This window comes from Camellia sinensis, chromosome 15, assembly GCF_055761805.1.
Source record: "Camellia sinensis isolate YWXY chromosome 15, ASM5576180v1, whole genome shotgun sequence".
In the NCBI taxonomy this organism is placed as follows: Eukaryota; Viridiplantae; Streptophyta; class Magnoliopsida; order Ericales; family Theaceae; genus Camellia; species Camellia sinensis.
Genome location: NC_138975.1, coordinates 43,132,164 through 43,154,613, shown reverse-complemented (window position 1 = coordinate 43,154,613; position 22,450 = coordinate 43,132,164). Strand labels below are relative to the sequence as shown.

The window sequence follows — 22,450 nt, the reverse complement described above, 5'->3', positions numbered from 1 at the left end:
ATGCCGGGGCAAGAAGGCCAAGCCGCAATGGAGGCCCTAGCCCGAGAAATGGCGGAGGCATTGAGGGTGTCCATGAATATACTTAGGGCAGAGACCCAAGCTAGGGAGAATGTCGTGGAGACGAGGGTGAGCTTCCTCACAAGGGAGTTTTTGCGGGCCAAGCCGGATGAGTTCCGTGGTGGCCCAGAGCCTAAGAAAGCAGATGAATGGCTCGAACAAACAGTAAAGACATTCGAGATGCTTCACATAGAAGATAGTGAGCTTAGAGTGACTCTCGCGAGTTACTACCTCAAAGGGGATGAGGGCCAATGGTGGAAATATGCTAAAGGCCGAATAGAACCGACATGGGAGGCATTTGTGGTGGCTTTCCAAGACAAGTACCTACCTCCCAATGCTAGAGAGAGATTGAGGAAGGAGTTCCAAGACCTTAAGCAACTCAATATGTCCGTGGCCGAGTTTGAAGCGGCCTTTTCTAGTTTGTCCGGATTTGCACCGGAGTTGGTGGCGACGGAAGAACGCCGTCGCATTGAGTTTGAGAAGAAGCTTGGAACCAAGATCTTGTTCAAGGTTGCTGGGAACATGATCCGAAATTATGATCGTCTTGTGGAGGTGGCCGTGCATGTGGAGATTACCGTGGAGGCGGAGGAGGAGAGACTTCGGAATTCGAGGTCTAGGGGCCAAGGGTCATAAAGGGACTATAGGCCCAACAAGAAGAGCAGAAACACTTTTTCATCCCAGTCCCAGCCGCAACAATCTAGATCCAATTTCCCCTTACCTAGTGCGTGCCCGGGAAAGAGAGCCCCGAGTGGGTTTTCTTGCTTTAAGTGTGGCCAACCGGGTCACGAGGCCTTTATATGTCCATAGAAGGGAGGAGAACAACAGATGTTGCCACCACTACCACCTAACTAATCTCAGAGTCAGCCCCAGAGTAGAGGACACGGGCCTACTTGCTATCAGTGTGGTTAGTCAGGGCATATGAAGAGATCTTGCCCGCAGTTGAGAGGCGTATCTGGTGCATTAGGGTTGAGGCAGACTCAGAGCCACCAGCAGGCTCATTCAGTTCAGACTTAATGAGTTAACTAAGGAGCCGCTTTGGCTCAGTCAGTACAGCAGGCCTATGGTCCGAGAGATGAGCAGGTTGATCAGAGGTCACAGGGGAGTGTGTATGCTGTTACCGCGCTAGAGCAGTTGCCGGGATCCTCAGTTGTGAGAAGTATTTTTGTTGTGTGTAACTCTTTGGCAAATGTGTTGATAAACACGGGTGCGTCTCATTCATTCATATCTGGTGCATTCGCATCTACATTGGGATTTGAGGTGGCACGGTTAGCGTATCCACTTAGAGTTGAGTCACCGGTTTGGGGTATAGTTGACTTAGATCAGGGGTGTCATGGTTGTAAGATAGAGGTTGCCAGGCGCCGGCTCCCGTTTGCATTTGTGCTGCTAGATATGTCGAGTTTTGATATTATTCTAGGCATGGATTGGTTATCTTCGTATCAGGCAGTGATTGATTGTTTTCGTCAAAGGGTCACCATGTGCACATCGAGTGGTGATTGTTTTTACTTTCTAGGAGACCGGGTTGATAGGGTCTTGTCGCCAGTTTTTGATCCTTGTAGTAGGAATGAGCTTAGTGGTCTTCTTGCTGCTCTCTTGGATTGTGAGAGTGACGGGGCTCGTGTTGAGTTACCAAGGGTAGTTTGTGAACACCCGGACGTGTTTCTCAAGGACCTTACTGGTTTGCCATCCCACCGGGAGATTGAGTTCACCATTGACTTAGTGCCTGGAATGACACCAATTTCTATGGCATCGTATAGATTTACACTTGCGGAGTTGCACGAGTTGAAGATTCAAATCCAAGAGCTTTTAAACCAGGGCTTCATTCGCCTTAGTACGTTGCCTTGGGGAACGCTGACTCTTTTTGCGAAGAAGAAGGATAGGTCGTTGCGGTTGTGTATCGATTACTGCAAGTTGAATCGAGTTATCGTCAAGAACAAATTCCCATTACCCAAGATAGATGACTTGTTTGATCAACTTAGAGAGTCTTGTTGCTTTTTGAAGATAGATTTGAGGTCGGGATACCATCAGCTGAGAGTCCAGGAGAAGGATATCCAGAAAACGGCCTTTCATACGCGCTATGGCCACTATGAGTTCCTTGTAATGCCATTTGGGTTGACTAACGCACCGGCTTCCTTTATGGACTTGATTAACCGAATTTTTAGGGAGTATTTGGACCGTTTTGTGGTCGTCTTTGTGGATGACATCCTAATTTATTCAACTTCCGAGAAGGAACACGAGGCTCACTTGACGGTAGTGCTTGATTTGCTTAGGAAGCATCAATTGTACACCAAATTTGAGAAGTGCGAGTTCTGGCTCAATGAGGTGAAGTTTTTGGGTCATGTAGTGTCAAGAGAGGGAGTAATTTTAGATTCTTCAAAGATAGATTCGGTATAAGATTGGGAGCAACCTAAAAATGTTTTTGAGATCCGGAGTTTCTTGGGATTGGCGGGGTACTATCGGCTTTTCGTGAGGGACTTCTCTAGATTAGCCACGACTTTGACTAGGTTGACTAGAAAGGGGGTTAAGTTTGTGTGGAGTGAGGCTTGTGAAAAGTCCTTCCAAGAGCTTAAAACTAGATTGTCTACGGCACTGGTATTGATCAGTCCGGAAAGAGGTTTGGGTTACATCGTTTATTGTGATGTGTCTCGGGATGGGCTTGGTTGTGTTTTGATGCAAGGGGGAAAGGTTATAGCTTACGGTTCATGGTAATTGAAGACTCATGAAAAGAATTACCCTACCCACTATTTGGAGTTGGCTGCAGTAGTGTTTGCCTTGAAAATTTGGAGGCATTACTTATATGGTGAGAAGTTTGAGGTCTTTTCTGATCATAAGAGCTTGAAGTATTTGTTTTCCCAAAAAAAGACTTGAATTTACGTCAACGGAGGTAGATGGAGTTTTTAGAAGATTATGATTTCGAGTTACACTATCACCCAGGAAAGGCCAATGTAGTGGCCGACGCCTTGAGTCAAAAACCCGTGAGTAGTTTGGCAAGTGTGGCCATTCGGGAATGGGTTATGTTGGGAGATATAGGCCAGTTTGAATTGCATTTGGGCGAGTCTGAAGAGGGTGCAACGTTGTTTACTTTGAACCTACCTTGATTAGCAAAGTTGTAGATGCACAACAAGGAGACCGTGAAGTAGAGCTAATTCGTGATAGAATCTCTAACGGGAAAGAAGAGAAAGGTTTGAACATTCACTCGGATCAGAGTGTACGTTACCTAGACTATTTGTTTGTACCTAAATCTTGTAGAGAGGAAGTGTTTCGGGAGTTCCATCACTCATGCCTTGCGGTACACCCAAGAGGCACCGAGATGTATCGTGACCTTAGCCATCAGTTATGGTAGAGGGGTATGAAGTGGGATGTCGCATCCTTCATGTTGAAGTGCCTTACTTGTCAATAAGTGAAGGCCGAACACCAAAGTCCAGCGGGTTTGTTACAACCCTTACCAATAGCCGAGTGGAAGTGGGAGCACGTTACCATGGATTTTGTAGTTGGGCTTCCTAGAACACAGCAAGGCAATGACGCCATTTGGGTGATTGTTGATAAGTTGACCAAGTCTATGCATTTCATTCCGATGCATACCGGCGATTCAGTTGAGCACTTGGCAGAGTTGCACGTTAGAGAGATAGTTCGACTTCATGGGGTTCTAGTAACCATTATGTCAGATAGGGATCCTCATTTTACCGCCCGGTTGTGGCAAAGCCTTCAAGAGGCATTGGGAACTAAGTTGACTTTTAGTACCGTCTATCACCCTCAAACTGATGGGCAGTCAAAGCGTGCCATTCAGATTTTGGAGGACATGCTTAGAGCTTGTGTCCTAGATTTCAAGGGGTCTTGGGAGAGACACTTACCGCTGATTAAGTTTGCTTACAACAATAGTTACCAAGCTAGTATTGAGATGGCACCGTTTAAGGCCTTGTATGGCCGACCTTGTAGATCACCAGTTTGTTGGGCGAGGTGGGGGATGCGCCATTGTTGGGTCCGAAAATTGTTAGGGAGACAACCGAGAAAGTTGCTTTCATTCGGAAGAGGTTAGCTACAGTCCAAAGCCAATAGAAAAGTTATGCCGATAAAAGGAGACGACCTTTATCTTTCGAAGTAGGTAACCATGTTTTCCTTAGGATCTCACATAAGAGGGGTTTAATGAGGTTTGGCAAGAGCGGGAAGTTGTCTCTAAGGTTCATTGGACCTTTCGAGATATTGGAGAGAATTGGGGAAGTGGCATATCGGTTGGCCTTACCACTACAACTTTCGGGGGTTCACAATGTGTTTCATGTGTCAATGCTTAGGAAATACGAACCCGACCCTTCTCATGTGTTAGATTGGGTTGATTTGGAGGTGGATGAAGACGCTTCTTATGAAAAGCCACCGATTCAAATACTAGATACCCAAGAACAAGTGCGACGGGGTAAAACTATACAGTTAGTAAAGGTGTTGTGGAGACACCATGGGGTTGAAGAAGCGACGTGGGAATGGAAGGTAGAAGTTCACTTCAAGTATCTGGATTTATTTTAGCATGCTTAGTTGTTTGTTTTAGATTTGTAATGTTCGATAGTGTTGAAGGGACAAAGTGTTGAATTGTGGATCACGTGTTGTTATATGTATTGTTAATCTAAACATGAGATTGTGAAGGAATGATATTTTGCTAAAAATGTTTTATTTCATATGTCTAGTGTAAGCAATTGTGGTTTTGATGAAATAATGGTGATGAGAGTGGTAAATGTCGATTGAACATCAATGTTGCGACTTGATAATGTTGTTAGGATGGTTATAATTGCTAGAACCTTTTTGTTTGGTTTGTTTAAATTTTGGGGATGAAATTTCCTATGGTGGGGAGGTTGTAATGATCGGTTTTGCTATACGTCTAATCGTTTTCGTTTTCATTGGGATTGTTGTGTGTCTAGACATCTCTTCTCAAATTCTCATCCTTGTTTACTTCGGGTTAGCTTTTCTTTTGTTTCGGAGGGTGCACAGTCGAGTCTGGAGTGTTTGGGAGTGAATCGGGGAAGTTCTGGGCTGCTGGTCCCGGGCCGCACATGCAGGATGGGGGCCGCACGTGCAGGGGATAAGGCTGCACGTGCGGGAAGAGGCGAGTTGAAAAGGTTGCACACTGCCTAAAAGGCAGGTGCGGATTGAAGGGCGGGGAGGGCCATGCACGTGCAGAGATGAAGTCCGCACATACGGGGAAGGCGCTCCGCACCTGCGGGGATGAGTGCCGCACTTGCGGCAATTTGGGCAGTCCAAGGGCTCTGTTTTTTCTCTCTTTTAGGGCTGAGTGTGTCTCATTTCTTTCACATTCCTCTCTCTCTAAAAACACTTTTACTCCCCCTTCTTTCTAGAAAACCTCATCAAACACTAAAACTCTTTGGTTCTTGCAACCATTGGGTCTAGATCCATCATCATCTCTTTCTCAAGCTTTGGAGACCTAAGTTAGAACATCCCTTGTGTGGTGGAGGTCGAAAATTTCTACACCATTTGATCCTAGGGTTTCATCAATCTCTTCATCAAGCTTAAGGTAGGCATTTCTTGAGTTATATACATATGTTTTGCTATATTGATGTTGATTTAAAAGTTTTCTTGAAGTTCATATGTTGATTTTTGTTTTGAGATCTAAAATGTAGAGAGTTTTAAAGGTGGGTTTGTGTCTCAACCCTTTTGTTAATCCTAGAGGGTTATCTTTTTCATTAAACTTAAGGAAGATGATTTTGGTAGGGTTCCACCAAGGAAATGGGAAATGGGAAATGTTTGGCTTTTGATGAAAAACCCTAGAAATTGGGAATTTTGGGAAAGTATGGAAATGCCTATGGATTTCTCTCTTTTCTTGTGTTAAAAGAAAGAATGAATGAATATAGGTGTAACGCCCTCAAAATACAATATAAGTCATCCATTCACAAGATCCATAAGCATAGGAGAAATGTTAACTTTTCATTCATCAAAGTCTGCTTTACAAAGATATTTCATGTAATTCTAACTACAAATAACAAGATAAGTGCCCTATGGGCTTATATCTTTCCAAGTATTAACTTGGTTACAACAAAAGAGAGTCCTAGCTCTATACATAGAAAGCCCTTGGCTTGAATATACATGTAACATCCAAAACAAAATAACCAAAAAGGGAGTCTTCAACTCCTAAACCTCCCAAGCTAAGACCTTGGAGGTAGCATGTCACCTGTACCTGAAAAATGGTGTCCCAAGTAGGGTGAGCCAATGCCCAGTAGAGATATGCTAAACAGTATATAAGAATTAACTAAAACATTAGCATCTGATAAATGTGTGACACTTGTAAACTACGTACATCCTTTCCATAACCAATCAACATCCACATCCATATTCCAATTCATTTCCATTTATTTGTTCAAATCAATTCATTGACATAGTTCATTGATATCTAAACATTTCAAAATGAGACTACAACTCATATTGTCAACACTTCAATCATAATCATCATTCATGCACTTCCCTTCACTTGCCATTTTATGAAACTATGTCCGAGGGAACCGGCACCCATATATATATATATATATATATAAGATTTCAGGACTTTCACCTTGGACACTTTGACCAACTTAATTATCAATGGAGTCCATCCCCTATCTCCTCCCAAACAAAGATACATATACAATGTATTTAAACACGTTGTCATATACAATGACTAATTCAATCACATATACAATGTTTATATCCAACCGTCATATTAAACAACATAATCCAATTGATTAGTTTCAATTTACCTAATCATCATGCAGTGTCTACAACAATCATGGCTATCCTCTACCGATAGCCCAAAACAGATATATCTAAACAGATAAATAAATTTCTTAACAGATAATTCATCACTTTTTCCACAAGTGAGTGATTTATCAATCCAAATACCCCATTTGATCACAATTTCCTCCAATTTCATGATTCTCAAGCCAATTTCATATTTCCATAATGATTTCGTCATTTACACAAATAATGTATATAATTCAAATTAGGGCTTTTTTCCCCCTTTCTCAAATATTGCTCCCAAGGCCAAATTTCCCCCCATTATACACACATAACTCCACTTTCAAAACCCCACATGCATATAGAACCCCAAAATAGAAAACCTCTCTTTTACTATTTCAATCCCAAAACCCTAACTTCACCTCAACCAACCATTTATACAAAATTATCAATATTTATATTAAAGTTCATAGTAATGAGTAGATTATCCCTACCTCAAGAAGAGAAGGTGAGCCAAGCAAGAGATGAACTCCAAAGATGACGAAATCAACTTCTACTCGGATGAAAATGGAGATCTTGAAGAGCTCAATCTTTTTATCAAAGGAAGGAGGGTGAGGAGATCACTAGATCTAGGTCAAAATGTAGAGAGGGAGGGTATTTTAGAGAGAGAGGCTCTCAACTTAGGGTTTTGGAAAGTTTTAGAGAGAGAAAGGACAGAAAAAGTGATTTAAAAAGTCACTTTCACGATCTAATATACGCACAGTCCGCACAGCGGAGAGTTTGACGCTCGAGCGTCAGACACATAAAATAGACCCGCTCGAGTGCAATAAAGGCCGCTCGAGCGCCAAGACACAACAGCAAGGCACTATTCGCTCGAGCGTAAGGAGACCCGCTCGAGCGTAGAATACACTCATCTAGTATTTTACAGACTTTAGACAATCGCTCGAGCGCCAGAGGGGCCGCTTGAGCTCAGACCCGCTCGAGCGTAATAAAGATCGCTCAAGCATGGAAAACATTTCCGCAGTATTTTTGTAGACACACAAAGTACTGAATGATTGCAAATCCCGCTCAAGTGGAAGACCAAAATTCTGGGCAACAAGGTTCTAGATCAATTAGCAACCAACCTGTTCTAAACACGCCCAAGACATTCCAAAACTCAAATTCAAAGAGTAAATGATAGAAATAAGGTATAGACGATGACATACAACCACGGAATCCAAGTCCAGAATACAATAAATGACGAGAAAAAAAAACTGGGATCGCTGTAGTAGGTTTCATGGTGTGGTTTGCAAAATGGCAATCTTATTGATATATGAGAATGGGGAAAATTGTTTTAAAAACTATTGTTAAATGCATGAACCTGTATAATTGTGAGATGATAATTGTTGAGTACCATGGATTATGAGAATTTCAACTTTAGAAATGGATGTTTGAAAAATTACATATAGCCTTGATGAGACTAAAATGCTAAAAATTGTGTTTGATGAGAAGTTCTTACTAGGTGTTGATAGCATCGGTTGAGCATATGGTTATTTGTGAAATGGCATTGGAAGGAAGAGAAATGAAGAAATGTTATGAGATATTAATCATTGCATCATATATTCATTCTATTCATTATCATTTTTGCACATCTTGAATTGAGTTGGAAACATTACATTGGGAAAAGAATGTTTTGAATGAGAACTATTGAAATGTTTAGGGTAAATACGTCGGTAAGTCTGGATAGGAGATGTAGATGGAAATGATAAGTTGGCCTGGATGTCTGGGATGAAAGACCGAAAACACGCGCGGATGAGGTACCACTTCCCTTCTGGTTAGCAATCGGTAAAGTGGGGTTACTAGTAGTGCTTGTTGAGCCTACTTGCAGACACCAATCTAGGGATTACCTGAGTCGTATTTACCGCCCCTATTGATTAAAATTGGAGATTTCAAAATTATTGAGATTTTAAACTATTATTGAAACATGATGATTTTTAAGAAGAGCGTGTGCATGAAATTTCCTTTAAGCTGGCATTGCATGGCATCACATTTAATATTGGAAAGTCTAGCATAACTGTATATACTTTGTAAGGATTCCCTACTGGCCTTTATGCCCACCCCTATGGGGTTTTTGTGCAGGTAAAGATGTAGTGATTCCGCCAAGTTGAAGGTGTGGATAATTTGTGAAGAGTAAATAGCTCTATTTTGTTGTGATTTAATTGCTAGCCAAGGGCTATTCTTGTATGGGCTCGAGAGGCCACTTTTGTGTAACCGGGCTTAAGCCTTGGAAGTTGTAGCCTATGAGGGCATTTTATTTATTTTTAAAATTGACGCTTTACATGCTATAGATTCATGTATTCAACATCCTTGAATGTATAATTCGCATGTGGAACTTTTGTATAAAACCAGTTATTAATGATGCAAAAGTTGAAGGTTTCATTATACTTATATAGTGAATGTTAGTTAAAGTATTTCATCTTGATGAATTTTTTTCGGGGCGTTACATATTTTTCTTAATTTATGACTTTCAAATGAAAAGTATATTAATCCATTTCAAAATTCAAATTCAAAATGGATAATAGATTTTCAAAATATTTTAGGGATAAAAAATCAGTTTGACTCTAATTCAAATTCCTTCATCTAATTTATATCTTACCCAAAGATACTTCGCAAAAAATTTAAACTTATAACCCTCAAAACGCAACTTTCATAACAATATGAAATTCGGCAAAAAGATTAGAGAAGAGAAGGAATCTTGCAAAGAAATTAAACAGATGATTTGACCAATTATATAAGATTTTTGGCATCCTATATAAAAAAAACAATTGTGTGCGTGTGTGTGTGTGTTTTCCCTTCATAATCTAAGTTAGTTGTTGAAATTATAATAATATAGTAGATGTGATTGTGGCTCCAAAATCTATTGTTCATTTTTTTATTTTTTATTTTTAAATTTTACAAGTATAATGTATAGGGGGAAAAAAAATAGCAGTGGCAACGAATGGTTAAAAGACCAACATAAAAAGTGATGTTTTGCGATGCAATTGAAGTTCACACATTTTTTTTGAGAAAAATTTCACCAATCAAGAAGAGTATTTGGAATACATTCACGACTTTGAAGGAAATTTTTGTTCAATCTCATTTATTTGTCATTATATTTTTTTCTTTAATTATATTAATTTATGTGTGCTATTTTGTTGTAATATATAAGGATGACGTTGGATTTAAATGCAAATATAATTAAACTTAATTATGTAACTCTATAACATTTTTGCTTACATTTTTATTTTTTTACTTAAGATCTTCATGGGTTTAAATTTATTTATTTGTATATATGTAGTGAGTATAATAATTAAGTAGGTTTTAAATAATAGGTTTCTTTTTTGCAGTAAAAAATCATCTGCACAGAGGAGCGTTTCAGGCGAATAGATCTCAAATTTCGTAATAAATATACAATCAACTACTTTATTTTAACCTCATAATAGTCGTTATATATATATATATATAATGAAAACCAATTGTAGATAGGGTCTTTTTGATCCCTTTGTAAAACAAAAACTCAAGATACATATTGTTTACTTAATTATTGTTTAATAGTTAATTTCAATTATGTTGTTGAATGTCATGTAATTTTTAAATAGATTGAATTCAATATGTGAATATTTCAATTAAAGTTTGATTAATTTCTTATAAACAAAATTATTATTCAACTATGTTGTGTTGAAATTATAAACACATTACATACTTATAATGAAAATTTTACAACTTAATTTAAATAAATATATTTTTTGTATTTAGATAAAAATCATAGATAAGGATTTCTTTTTTTTTCTATGATTGTTGAATTTTATATTGGGTACTTACGTTTAGGTCCTAATAAGTGGACTTATTGTCTAATAGGTCCTATGATAAAAATTTGTCATAAAAAGCGTCACTAATTGTAAGTTTTAGCGACAATTTATAAAAATCATGATAAAAAAAGTCGCTAATTATCAATTTTTAGCGACATATATAAAAAATTGTCACCAAAAAAATTATTTTTAGCAACAATTTTACCAAGATTTATTTTCAATAGAACTTGATGGGAATTAAGTCCAACTATTAGGACCTAACAATAGTTTACCCTTTTATATATTCACATGTATAACATGTGCCATTGCTAGAGAAGCATATACGTCATGCGCATTCCATGCTTAAAACCTTATTATTTAAAATGATGATTATATTATCATATAACACAAAGTAAAAATAAAACTAACGAAGATTTTAAGAAGGAAAGTGAGATTTTTTATTATTATTATTTAGTAGTTTCAGAATACAAAAATTGTCAAAATTTATAGGTTATTGACACAAAATAAAATAAAATTAAAATAAATGATGATATTTTCATATAACACAAAGTAAAAATAAAACTAACTAAGATTTTAGAAAGAAAAAAAAAAAGTGAGATGTTTTTTATTATTTAGTAGTTTCAGAATACAAAAATTGTTAAAATTAAGGGAGACTTATTTATAAGTCCTTTTTCAGTCACTTATACTAGGCTAAGTCCTGTGTAATTTCTTATAGAGTCTCAAGTCCTATTTAAATAGGAATGTATTCCACAAGATCCTACATAAATATAACGTGACGTGACACTTACATAAACGTAACGTAACGTAACACCTATATATACGTAACGTAACGTGACACCTATATAAACGTAACGTAACGTGACACCTACATAAACGTAACGTAACACCTCTATAAACGTAACGTAACGTGTCATGTTACGTTTTGCAAACTTAATGAGTTTTTTATTTTTTTAAATTGAATGTGAAAATGTTGCTGGCTTATGTTAGTGTCACGTTACGTTTATGTAGATATGATCTATGATAACATTCAATTTCCTATAGATCATAGGTGTCACGTTATGTTTATGTAGGTGTCACGTTATGTTATGTTTATGTAGATATGATCTATGATAACATTCAATTTCTTATATAGGAAATTAAATGTTTCCATAGATCATAGGTGTCACGTTACGTTACGTTTATGTAGATATGTCACGTTACGTTTATGTAAGTGTCACATTACGCTACGTTTATATAGATATGATTTATGGTAACATTCAATTTCCTATATATGGTTTTATTATTATTTATGATATTAACAACTAATATTGAGGGTAAATGTGTCAACAAACTTTCCATAGGACTTATGAGAATATAAATTTTAAAAATAGGACTTATAAATAATTTTCCCTAAAATTTATAGGTTATTGACACAAAACAAAATTAAAATGATAATTATATTGTCATATAATACAAAAGTAAAAATAAAACTACCTAAGATTTTAAAAATAAAAGTGATGCTATTTTTTTATTTAGTAGCTTCAAAATACAAAATTATTGAAATTTACAAGTTATTGGCACAAAACAAAATTAAGAAATAAAAAGGTCACCCATTGAATTTTTTTTAATTAAGTAATTTTAGAATACAAAAATTGTTAAAAATTATAAGTAGTGGATACAAAATAAAGTTAAAATTTATATAATAAAATATCATGAATACTTATTTTTTAACTACACGAAATTTAAATTTTAAAAAATTATAGGTGGCATTTAATTCTTATCTAATTTTTAACCGACTATATCTCAGTTCTTATTTTTGAGATTTTTTTTTTAAAAAAAGACTATAGGTGACATTTCACTATTATCTAATTTTTAAATTGTTACCCACTTCTGTTATTCTATTATTAAAGTCACATTAGATTTCTTTTTTTTTTCTTCTAGGTTTATCTTATTTTATTTTTGAATTTTTAAATTTCAACTTGAATTATATTTTTCAATTTTTATTTGATGTTTTCTGAATTTCTCTCTACCTCATTTTTCTAGGATTTATTTAATTTTCTCTTTCTATATTCTTATAATTTTTCTACAAACTTAAACTTGATTTTTGTATCTTTATCTTATATTTATGTAATCCACTCTTACTCTTAATTTTCAGTTAAGTTTATTTTTTTTCGAAAATTTATCAAATTTTCTCTTTTATATTCTTATAGTTTATCTTCAAATTTAAATTTTTTTTTTTTTTTTTTTTTTGGGTGTGTTATCTTATATGAAAAATCTTAAACCCTTGAGATGTTAATTTGTGATAATGATTTAATTTTAAATAATGACTAATGATTCCCAATCAAACATATATAGATCTAATTCAATTACACAAGAATTGAATTATATCTACCAATCACTCACCAGAAACACATAGTTTGTGTCATCTTGAAGCCAAACCAGTTATTCTTTTGGTTTTTACAAGTTCTTTTTTGACGACGAAAACATCTTCCGTCTTGTTTACGATGGCCTTGACTTACGCAGCATGTATTGGCCGGACCCATGGCTAAATAGTTGGAAGGCTAGAAGGTCTAGTTAAAAGAGTAGCAGAATTGCTGTATTCAACTCCTAAAACCATTTCAAATAAACCGATGATTTAAGATTCACAGCTGCAAATTCTGGAATTGGGATTTAGAGAAGATTAACCATGGATCACGATGGCAACATTCGAATGTATAGTCTAGATAAGAAAAGCAAAATTTGGAACATGACTTGGCAAACCAAATCTAAACCGTGCAAGATCCATGATAATTAAATGAAAAAAATTGGATAAGTTGTATCCTTAATTCAAGACAAAAGATACAACTTTTATTTTATCCCCACAACTAAAAGATAGAGATCCTTACGGATCCCACCTATATGCAAACTCTATCATGTGTTGTGTATATATATCAGACAAATTTGATACAGAAATTGGCCATCAGAATTTTTGAGGTATGTAGAAAAATATACACAAAAATAAATTCAAGAGGGTGCAAAACGAATCACTTTGGAGGCGAGACACTTGGATCGCTTGGTGAGGTATTATCAGCAACACACTTGGATTGAGGTATTTTAGATTGTGTAATCAGGTGGTGTTTCTTTGAAAAATATTTTTTCAAATTTTTTTTTTCTACAAACTTTCACTTACTCTCGCATATCTTCATCTAACTTGATCGTCAGAGGGTCCACAGGAAGGAACCATCCCCATTTTGGAACCTTTCTGTTGGACTTGTTGCAAGTGCGATTAGAAAGACGAAGGATAGTCAACCTGTGAAGTGTTTGGATCAGTCCAACCCATCTTATACCGACAAGACTACATTATCAAATCCGATGATTGTTTCTTGTTGAATCTAGTTTCCATAAAGAAGATTGTGCTTCCATCATTGCAATCCTATCCATTCCTCTTTTGCATTCTATCATCACCCCCAACCAATCCCAACTGTGTACTCATTTTTGTTTGTCAAAAAAAAACCAAGTGCCATGTTTTGTCGCCTGAGTGATGGTGAATGGACTAAACAACATTTAAGATCTGCTGAATATTTCAAATGTGCTACCCTATGTGAGGGAAAGATGTATGGCCTTAGTTTAGATGGTGTAACGTCCTAAATAAATATGATAAACCCATCTCATTACGGAAATAGAATTGAAACAACATACTTTCATTCATCAGAGTTAATATACAAAAGGTGACACATGCGATATACATTCATAAATATCCTATCCTAAATCTACAACATGTGTTACTAGCAATCAAAAGATGAATGTTCAACAGATATTTAAATGCCCTAATGACTTACATATTTCCAAGTCATTCCTTGGGGCCAAGTTGTAGTGGTTGGTTTTTGGCCATTATCAGGAAAAGGGTTTTTGATGGGATTGGTGACTGTAAAGCCCCGAAAATTGGGCAAGGTATACATATTTATGTAACAAAACCCACCTGATAGACAAACACATATATATAGCTAACTATTACATACATCCATTTCTATTAAATCCCAAATGTCAAATACATGCTATTCACATCTCAATGCCCTAGTTCCAATCCCAAGCATGCATTTTACAACAAGTAAAAAATGGAAGCCAAACAGATAATAAGTGCCCTACAGGCTTACAAATTTATCCAAGAACATTCTTGGTTACAAAAAATGGAGTTTCAACTCAACGCAAATACAGCCATTAGGTTTACATTCAACAAATAACCATAAAACAAAAATGAAGCCTCAGTTCCGAGTCCTCCCAAGTCAATGCCTTGGCAGAGACATAACACTTGTACTTGAAATGATTTCCCTTATAAGGTGAGCCACAGCCCAGTAGAGATATACTACACAACATATGGACCATGACAAGACTAAAGAGGAGTATGCTCATGCCAAGCTCATGATAAAACAGTTTATCTTTCTTTTTATAAAGCATGCAATGCTAAGATGCAACAACAGATTTAAAGCGATTTCTATTTTAAACCACATCTGTTACATGAATACAGGCTCTGTGAATCTCTAGGTGAGTGTCTGTAAGTAGGCCCTAATGCACTACTACTATCATTTTTACCAGTAAACTAGAAGGCTCGACACCTAACCGCGCGGTTCTACACCCCCACCCAGATTCACTAAGTATTTATTTTTACGCAAACAGATACATTTCCAATGAAATGAATGTAATGAAATGTCCAATGCAACAAATGAGAAATGTGGTTTGATTTACCTAAGTCTCATGCCTTTCTACAACAATCATGGCTATCTTCCACTGATAGCCCAAAACAAATATTTCTAAACAGATATTTAAACAATTAAATTCTAAAAATTTTGATAAATACAATCTATTCCACATCTCATCAAATATGAAGAACTACACTAGTTTTCATATTACAATCACGTCCGGTAACCTCTTAAGGTCTTTTTCTAATCGTGTCGGTTTTATTCCAACAGATACATTAAGCAAAATAATATCGTTTATGCCCAAGAAAACATCATTTTCTTTCCAAACTCATTTTCCAAGCATTATTCAACTATGACATCCTATTTTGATCAAAAGCCCAAAAATTTAAACGTAATTTCTTTATTTTCTTTAAAAATACTCTTTTGGTCACAAACCGGTAAAAATTTCAAAACCGATCAAGTCAAAGTTCGTTTTTGTTCAAATTTAAAACATAGCTCTTTCATAACTTTACAAACATATTCCAAGTTTACACTTTTGCAATTTGGGCATCAACTCTTTATTTTTCTCAAAATTTTCCTTTTAAGCAAATAAATCACAAAATTTTCTAAATTTCTAATTAAATTATATACAACTCTAAGCTCTATATAATCAAGTAAAAGTACATAAAGAAGTGTAAGAAAAATCCCTACCTCAAGCCAAGAAGCTTTCAAATTTTTTAACAACAGAAATTTTATTTTTTTGAAGCCAAACGACGCCTTTTCCGCCCTCTATGTTTTGATCCAAAGCACTAGGGGTCAAAAATGACTTACAGTAGATCAAACCCAAAAAAAACTAACATTGGAACCCTTTTCTCTTCTTTTTTCATGGCAAGAACTCCAAGAATTCTCAAAAGTTGGACAAAATATTTCGTTTGGTCACTTTTATAGATATTTCCTAAACAAATATCTAACTAAACAAATATCTAGCTATATATATATACACCTATATATATATCAATTAAAAATACATTTCAACATCTTTAATGAGAAAAGTAAATATAATATTTTATCACCATAAAATATATTTCGTTTAATGGAACACACCATAAATATTCATAGCTCTTTTATGGTAATTAACTAATAATAATAAAACCACAATAATATTAAGTGGTTACTAACGGGTCACGATTCAATCAATTGGGTCCAAAATGAATAGAGTTTAGTAATTTAATATAAATCCCCAACTGAGATTAAAATATAAATTCAATTTGATTCAACTCATTGCAACTTTCCCCCCTTAAGGAATTCTGCCCCCGAAATTTAAACTAGATAACCTCACTAAATCAAAATCAATTACAACCTTAGAAACGCAATCATGGCATGATAACACAACCTCCCAATTAAATATAAGAAATTCATCCTTTTTCATAACATATACAATGTACATCCTAATATCAAAATAACATTTCTATTATAACTCTCAAACATCGATAAAAAGGTCTAGATACTTCTTGCGGACTTCAGCCTCACGTTCCCAAGTCGCCTCCTCAACCCTGTGGTGTCTCCATAGCATTTTCACCAAAGGACAAATACGAACAAAAGATACACAGACACATACGGACAAATACGGAGAAAATACACAGATACGTACATATACACAGACACATTTGGAAAATATGCCGTTACTGACAAGGAATATTCTGTCTATGGACGTCAGCGAACATATGCCGTTACTACGACGGAATATTCCACTAGCTGATGTCATCGCGCGTAAGCAAAACACGCAAAAGGGAAAGAAACATGAATGCAGGGATATGGGGTTTTGAACCCCCAACCTCGGGCTCAACCTCTACATCCTTAGACGTTGAACCAAACCACTTAACCAAGTCACTCTTGTGACAAAAATAGTCAAATAAATGTATATAATACATAAATATACAATATATATACATATATGTATACAACTTTCTCGCTTCGTTCTCTTCCTTGGCACACGGCCTTGTTTTTGCATCAGCTGGCCGACAAAAGTAGACCTCATCGATTTGTAAACTCGCCTCGGCTCTCTCTTCCTCTTTGTCTTCTTTTTCGTTAGCTGGCAGACAAAAGTTACCCTCCTCGATTCTCTTTCATCTCATTTTTCTGTTTTTTTTCCTTGACTCTCTCTTCTTCCTTGTCTTCTTCTTCTTCATCACTCTCTTTCGTCTACTTAATAACTCTCTTCTCCTTCTTCTTCCTCATTCCACTTGAAAGAGACAAAACATTGAGACTGAGCAGAGGAGAAAAGTTACCCCAAAACTCAGCCTGTTCTCTGCTATTTCTCTAACTCTCTTTTCTTTCTTTTTACACCTCTCACCACACATGGCCTCATCTCATCCACTCACTCTCTTTCCGGACCTCAATGATCCAAGCTCTCCTAGACCGAGTGCCCCTGCTCCTACTCTTCCTAACCTTCCTGAACAGAGTGCCCTGCTCCTACTCTTTTTAACTTTCCCATGATGTCAGTTGAGCAAATCATGGCCGCTCAATCTGACATTAAGGCCAACCACTTCACACTAAAGTCCTGCATGGAGACAATGACTGCGGTTAACAAATTGTCTCACCGGCTGCAGAATAAGACCAGTGAGGTACATCAGTTAAACACCTAGCTGTCTCTGCTCCAGCGCATGTACAAGGATACGCGATCAGAGATTTGCACACTGAAGACGAAGAATAAAGAGTTGAAACAGAAGACCACCGTCATGGCCCGATTCGGAGCACCTTCGTAGTGCGCCTTTGACAGCTAACAGGGAGTCAACTCTCTCGGCGATCCTGTACGCACTGAGGCAGGACCTCCAAGGGTCTCCCAAGACGACAAAAAAATGAAGAGCTCGACGGGAGAATCGAGTAAGTGAAATCGGCGTGTGGCCGTCATCAAAAACAAGATCCCTCTTTTTTTTTCTTTTTTTTTGTTGTTGTTGTTGTCTCTGCAATCGGGGATGTCATCCCCTGACTTCAATAAGATCAGGTTCATTTTTTTTTTTCACATCAATGGCGTAACTGGCATAACACTTTGAGCTTGAAAACAAATTTTGTTTGATTAAATTTGAGAATGATTGAATTTTCAACTCTGAACTGGACATTGATTCCATACTGACCTGAATCAAAATCATGGCTTAACGAAAAAAAAAAAACGAAGCAAAACAATCCAAACACACTTATGGCAAAACAAAGGGATCAATATAAGGGATTCACAACTCTTACTCCAAGGATACAAAACAATCTTGCGGCTAAAGGACAAAGGATACAAAATAATCTCCATTTCCATTACATGAACCACACCATCGTGACACACACCAAATTTAACCCAAAACACTCTGCTATACCTTCCATCTTCACAATTTCTAACTCATACTTAAAAGTAACTGTAAAAGTTAACATCAATCACTCTCGATGGGTCAAGCATAAATTCCCTTAGAAATACTCAAATTACCACCATACTAATTATCCTAGAGCACTTACTTTAGAATTATAATATCCTCACGTAGTAATCTTTAAAATTTCCTCTAAGAACATTGATTGCTAATATAACTCCACAACATCCATCACATTATTTCCTTCAACACTAATTTATTGCACTCGAGAACATCAACAACTAACTTTGAGACAACGGACTCCACCAATCTCGAAGGCACTCGGAACTCGCCTACATGTTCTTAAATATCGACTCACGAGTTAATGTTGTTACTACTAATAATCCCATCAAATGGTGTAACCCAAATCAAATTTAATCTCATTCCAATCTTTCTCAAAATTATTTATCTCACTTGCCCTCTTAGGATTTGTAGCAAAATTATGAATAAAACAAACTCTCTGAGAAACACATCTCTTACTACACGATATAATTTCTATCATGCTAAGACTATGTTTATTCCCAAACACATACAAAATAATTGGCTTAGGGCCCATCACTAACCTCACAAGTAGTCCATCAAGCAAGTGAAACAATCCAACTATAACTAACTTCATCTATCCCAAGAAAATTTAGAACTAGTTTTATGTGTTCTAATGTCAACAATCCAAAGCATATTATCTTAGATTACTTTAATCATTATTAAAGTCATAACCAAACCACACTATTAGAATAAGGTTAATCTCTAACTCACTCTACTTCTAAGATTTTTTTCATCTAGTCCACTTCTACAAACTTCATATAAAATTGAAAAATAATTAACTCCTCATAACAACAAACCAGTTGCTACACAACACAAACTCTACTATTTTAAGGTCACATTTACACCCACAATCATACAAATCGGTTAACCTACGCTTTAATACTAATTCCACAACATCTTGACCAATCATCCCGGCCATATTACTCTAGCTTACACCTTCTTCCTGGGGAAAAGGTATCCTCCTACATGAGAACATCCCGGGCACCCTAAGTGCCTCTATTATGGCCTCTCCCGCTTTATGACATCTTATATAAGAGACAAAATTTAGCTCAGAAGTAAGTACTCCACACTAGTTCTAACACGCCGCATACGGATTAAACATAAACCTATACATGTATCTACATCACATAAAGCAAATCATATAAGTACATAGTCACATAGAGCACATACTAGTCACCCCTCTAAGATATTGACTCGTTCCACAAACATTCAAAGACTTCCAAATAGAAATAGCATTGATCAGGTGCTTTTCTAAAAGGACCTCAAAGAATTTAATGGACGCAAATCACATCTCAGAAGTTTAACCCTATACCCACATAGTCACATAAATATGTTATCACATAACACATACGATATGTAACATTTCTCACTAGTGAAATGAACCCACTGTGGTAAAAACCACTTCCCACGAGCACTCGGTAGCTCTGATACCAAGTTGTAACGCCCCGAAAATTGGGCAAGGTATATTCATTTATACAACAAAACCCACCTGATAGACAAACACACAGATATATATATATATAGCTAACTATTCCACACATCCATTTCTATTAAATGCCAAATACATGCTGTTCACATCTCAATGCCCCAGTTCCAATCCCAAGCATGCATTTTACAACAAGTACGAAATGGAAGTCAAACAGATAATAAGTGCCCTACAGGCTTACAAATTTATCTAAGAACATTCTTGGTTACACAAAATAGAGTTTCAACTCAATGCAAATACAGCCCCGGACTTACATTCAACAAATAACCATAAAACAAAAATGAAGCCTTAGCTCCGAGTCTTCCCAAGCCAATGCCTTGGCGGAGGCATAGCACTTGTACTTAAAATGATTTCCCTTATAGGGTGAGCCATAGCCCAGTAGAGATATACTACATAATATATGGAGATGCAACAATAGATATAAAGTCATTTCCATTTTAGCCATATCTGTTACATAAATACAAGTTCTGTGAATCTCTAGGTAAGTGTCTGCAAGTAGGTCCTAATGCACTACCACTGTCATTTTTAGCAGTAAAATGGAAAGCTCGACACCTAACCGCACGGTTCCACACCTCCCATCCAGATTCACCAAGTATTCATCTTTTCGCAAACAGATATATTTAGAAACATTTATCAAAAAAACAAATACATTTCCAATGAAATGAATGTAATGCAATGTCCAATGCAACAAACGAGAAATGTGGTTCGATTTACCTAAGTCTTATGCCTTTTTACAATAATCATGGCTATCCTCCACTGATAGCCCAAAACAGATATTTCTAAACAGATATTTAAACAATGAAATTCTAAAAATTTTGATAAATACAATCTATTCCACATCTCATCAAATATGAACAACTATACTAGTTTTCATATCACAATCACGTCTGGTAACCTCGCAAGGTCTATTTCTAACTATGTCGGTTTTATTCCAATAGATACATTAAGCAAATTAATACTGTTAATGCCCAAGAAAACATCATTTTCTTTCCAAACTCATTTTCCAAGCATCATTCAACTATGAAAACCTATTTTGATCAAAAACCCCAAAATTTAAATGTAATTCCTTTGTTTTCTTTAAAAATTCTCTTTTGGTCACAAACCGGTAAAAATTTCAAAACCGATCAAGTCGAAGTCCGTTTTTATTCAAATTTAAAACATAGCTTTGTCATAACTTTACAAATATATTTCAAGTTTACACTTTTGTAATTTGGGCATCAACTCTTTATTTTTCTCAAAATTTCCCTTTTAAGCAAATAAATCACAAATTTTTCAAAATTTCTAATTAAATTATATACAACTCTAAGCTATATATAATTGTCACGCCCTCAAAATAATAACATTAAACCCATCAATATAGACATGCATTGATATATAAAAGCTCCACATTCTTCTATTCATCAGAGTTCCATTACCAAAAAGTATTACATGTTAACGACAAAAGCAAATGCCCTAAAAGCTTACAGCTTTCCAAGTTAACACTTGGTTACAACAAAAGAGTGGTAACTCATTTACACATTAAGCCCTTGGCTTGAATATACATGTAATACATCAAAGAAACTAAAGAACAAAAGTCTGCCCGCCTCTAGCCTCCCAAGCTACGTCTTTGAAGGTGGCATGCTACCTGTACCTGAAAATGATATTCTCATATAGGGTGAGCCACAGCACAGTAGAAATACACTAAACCAAATATGAACAATGACTAAAAGATTAGCAGTTGATAGATGGCCAACACTGATACTTTCCCTTATCACACTTTACGGTTTCATGACATACAAGTCTATGTTACAATCCATTTTCCAATTCTTTCCAATTCTCAATTTATAACCATGGCTCAGAACCTGGCCAAACAACTTCTATGAGACAGTAACTCATATTAAGCACTTTCCCATTTCATAATAGATAAGCATACTAGCTATATCACACACCAACAGATAAGCATACAAGCTATATCATCACTTCCATAGATATGCATAAGAGCACTATCACACTTCTAAAGACAAGCATATGAGCTATGTCAACACATTACTAGATAAGCATATGAGCTCTATCTATGGAGTCCATCCCCTATCTTCTCCCAACAACATCCGGTTTAGAGGTCCATCCCCTATCTTCCCCTAAACCGTGGAGTACATCCCATATCTTCTCCAACACGACTCAATGCATATAAACATAATTATACAAATCATCACACAACACATAAATTTAATGTATTCTTTCAACCGTCATACTCAATGACACATTCCAGTGATTAGTTTCAGTTTGCCTAATCATCATGCATTATCTACAACAATCAAGACTATCCTCCAC

The 22,450-nt window shown here is 36.1% G+C and overlaps 1 protein-coding gene across 1 annotated transcript; it reads left to right on the top strand.

The window, feature by feature from the left end:
- Nucleotides 1–690, top strand: LOC145812951 (uncharacterized). The gene has a single exon (XM_082908203.1). It carries the CDS (start codon nucleotides 1–3, stop codon nucleotides 688–690), a length of 690 nt encoding a protein of 229 aa, XP_082764329.1.
- The last annotated feature ends 21,760 nt before the right edge of the window (nucleotides 691–22,450 follow it).

Coding starts and splice junctions, on each gene's coding strand:
- LOC145812951 (XM_082908203.1), top strand. CDS start 1: ATGCCGGGGCAAGAAGGCCAAGCCGCAATGGAGGCCCTAGCCCGAGAA.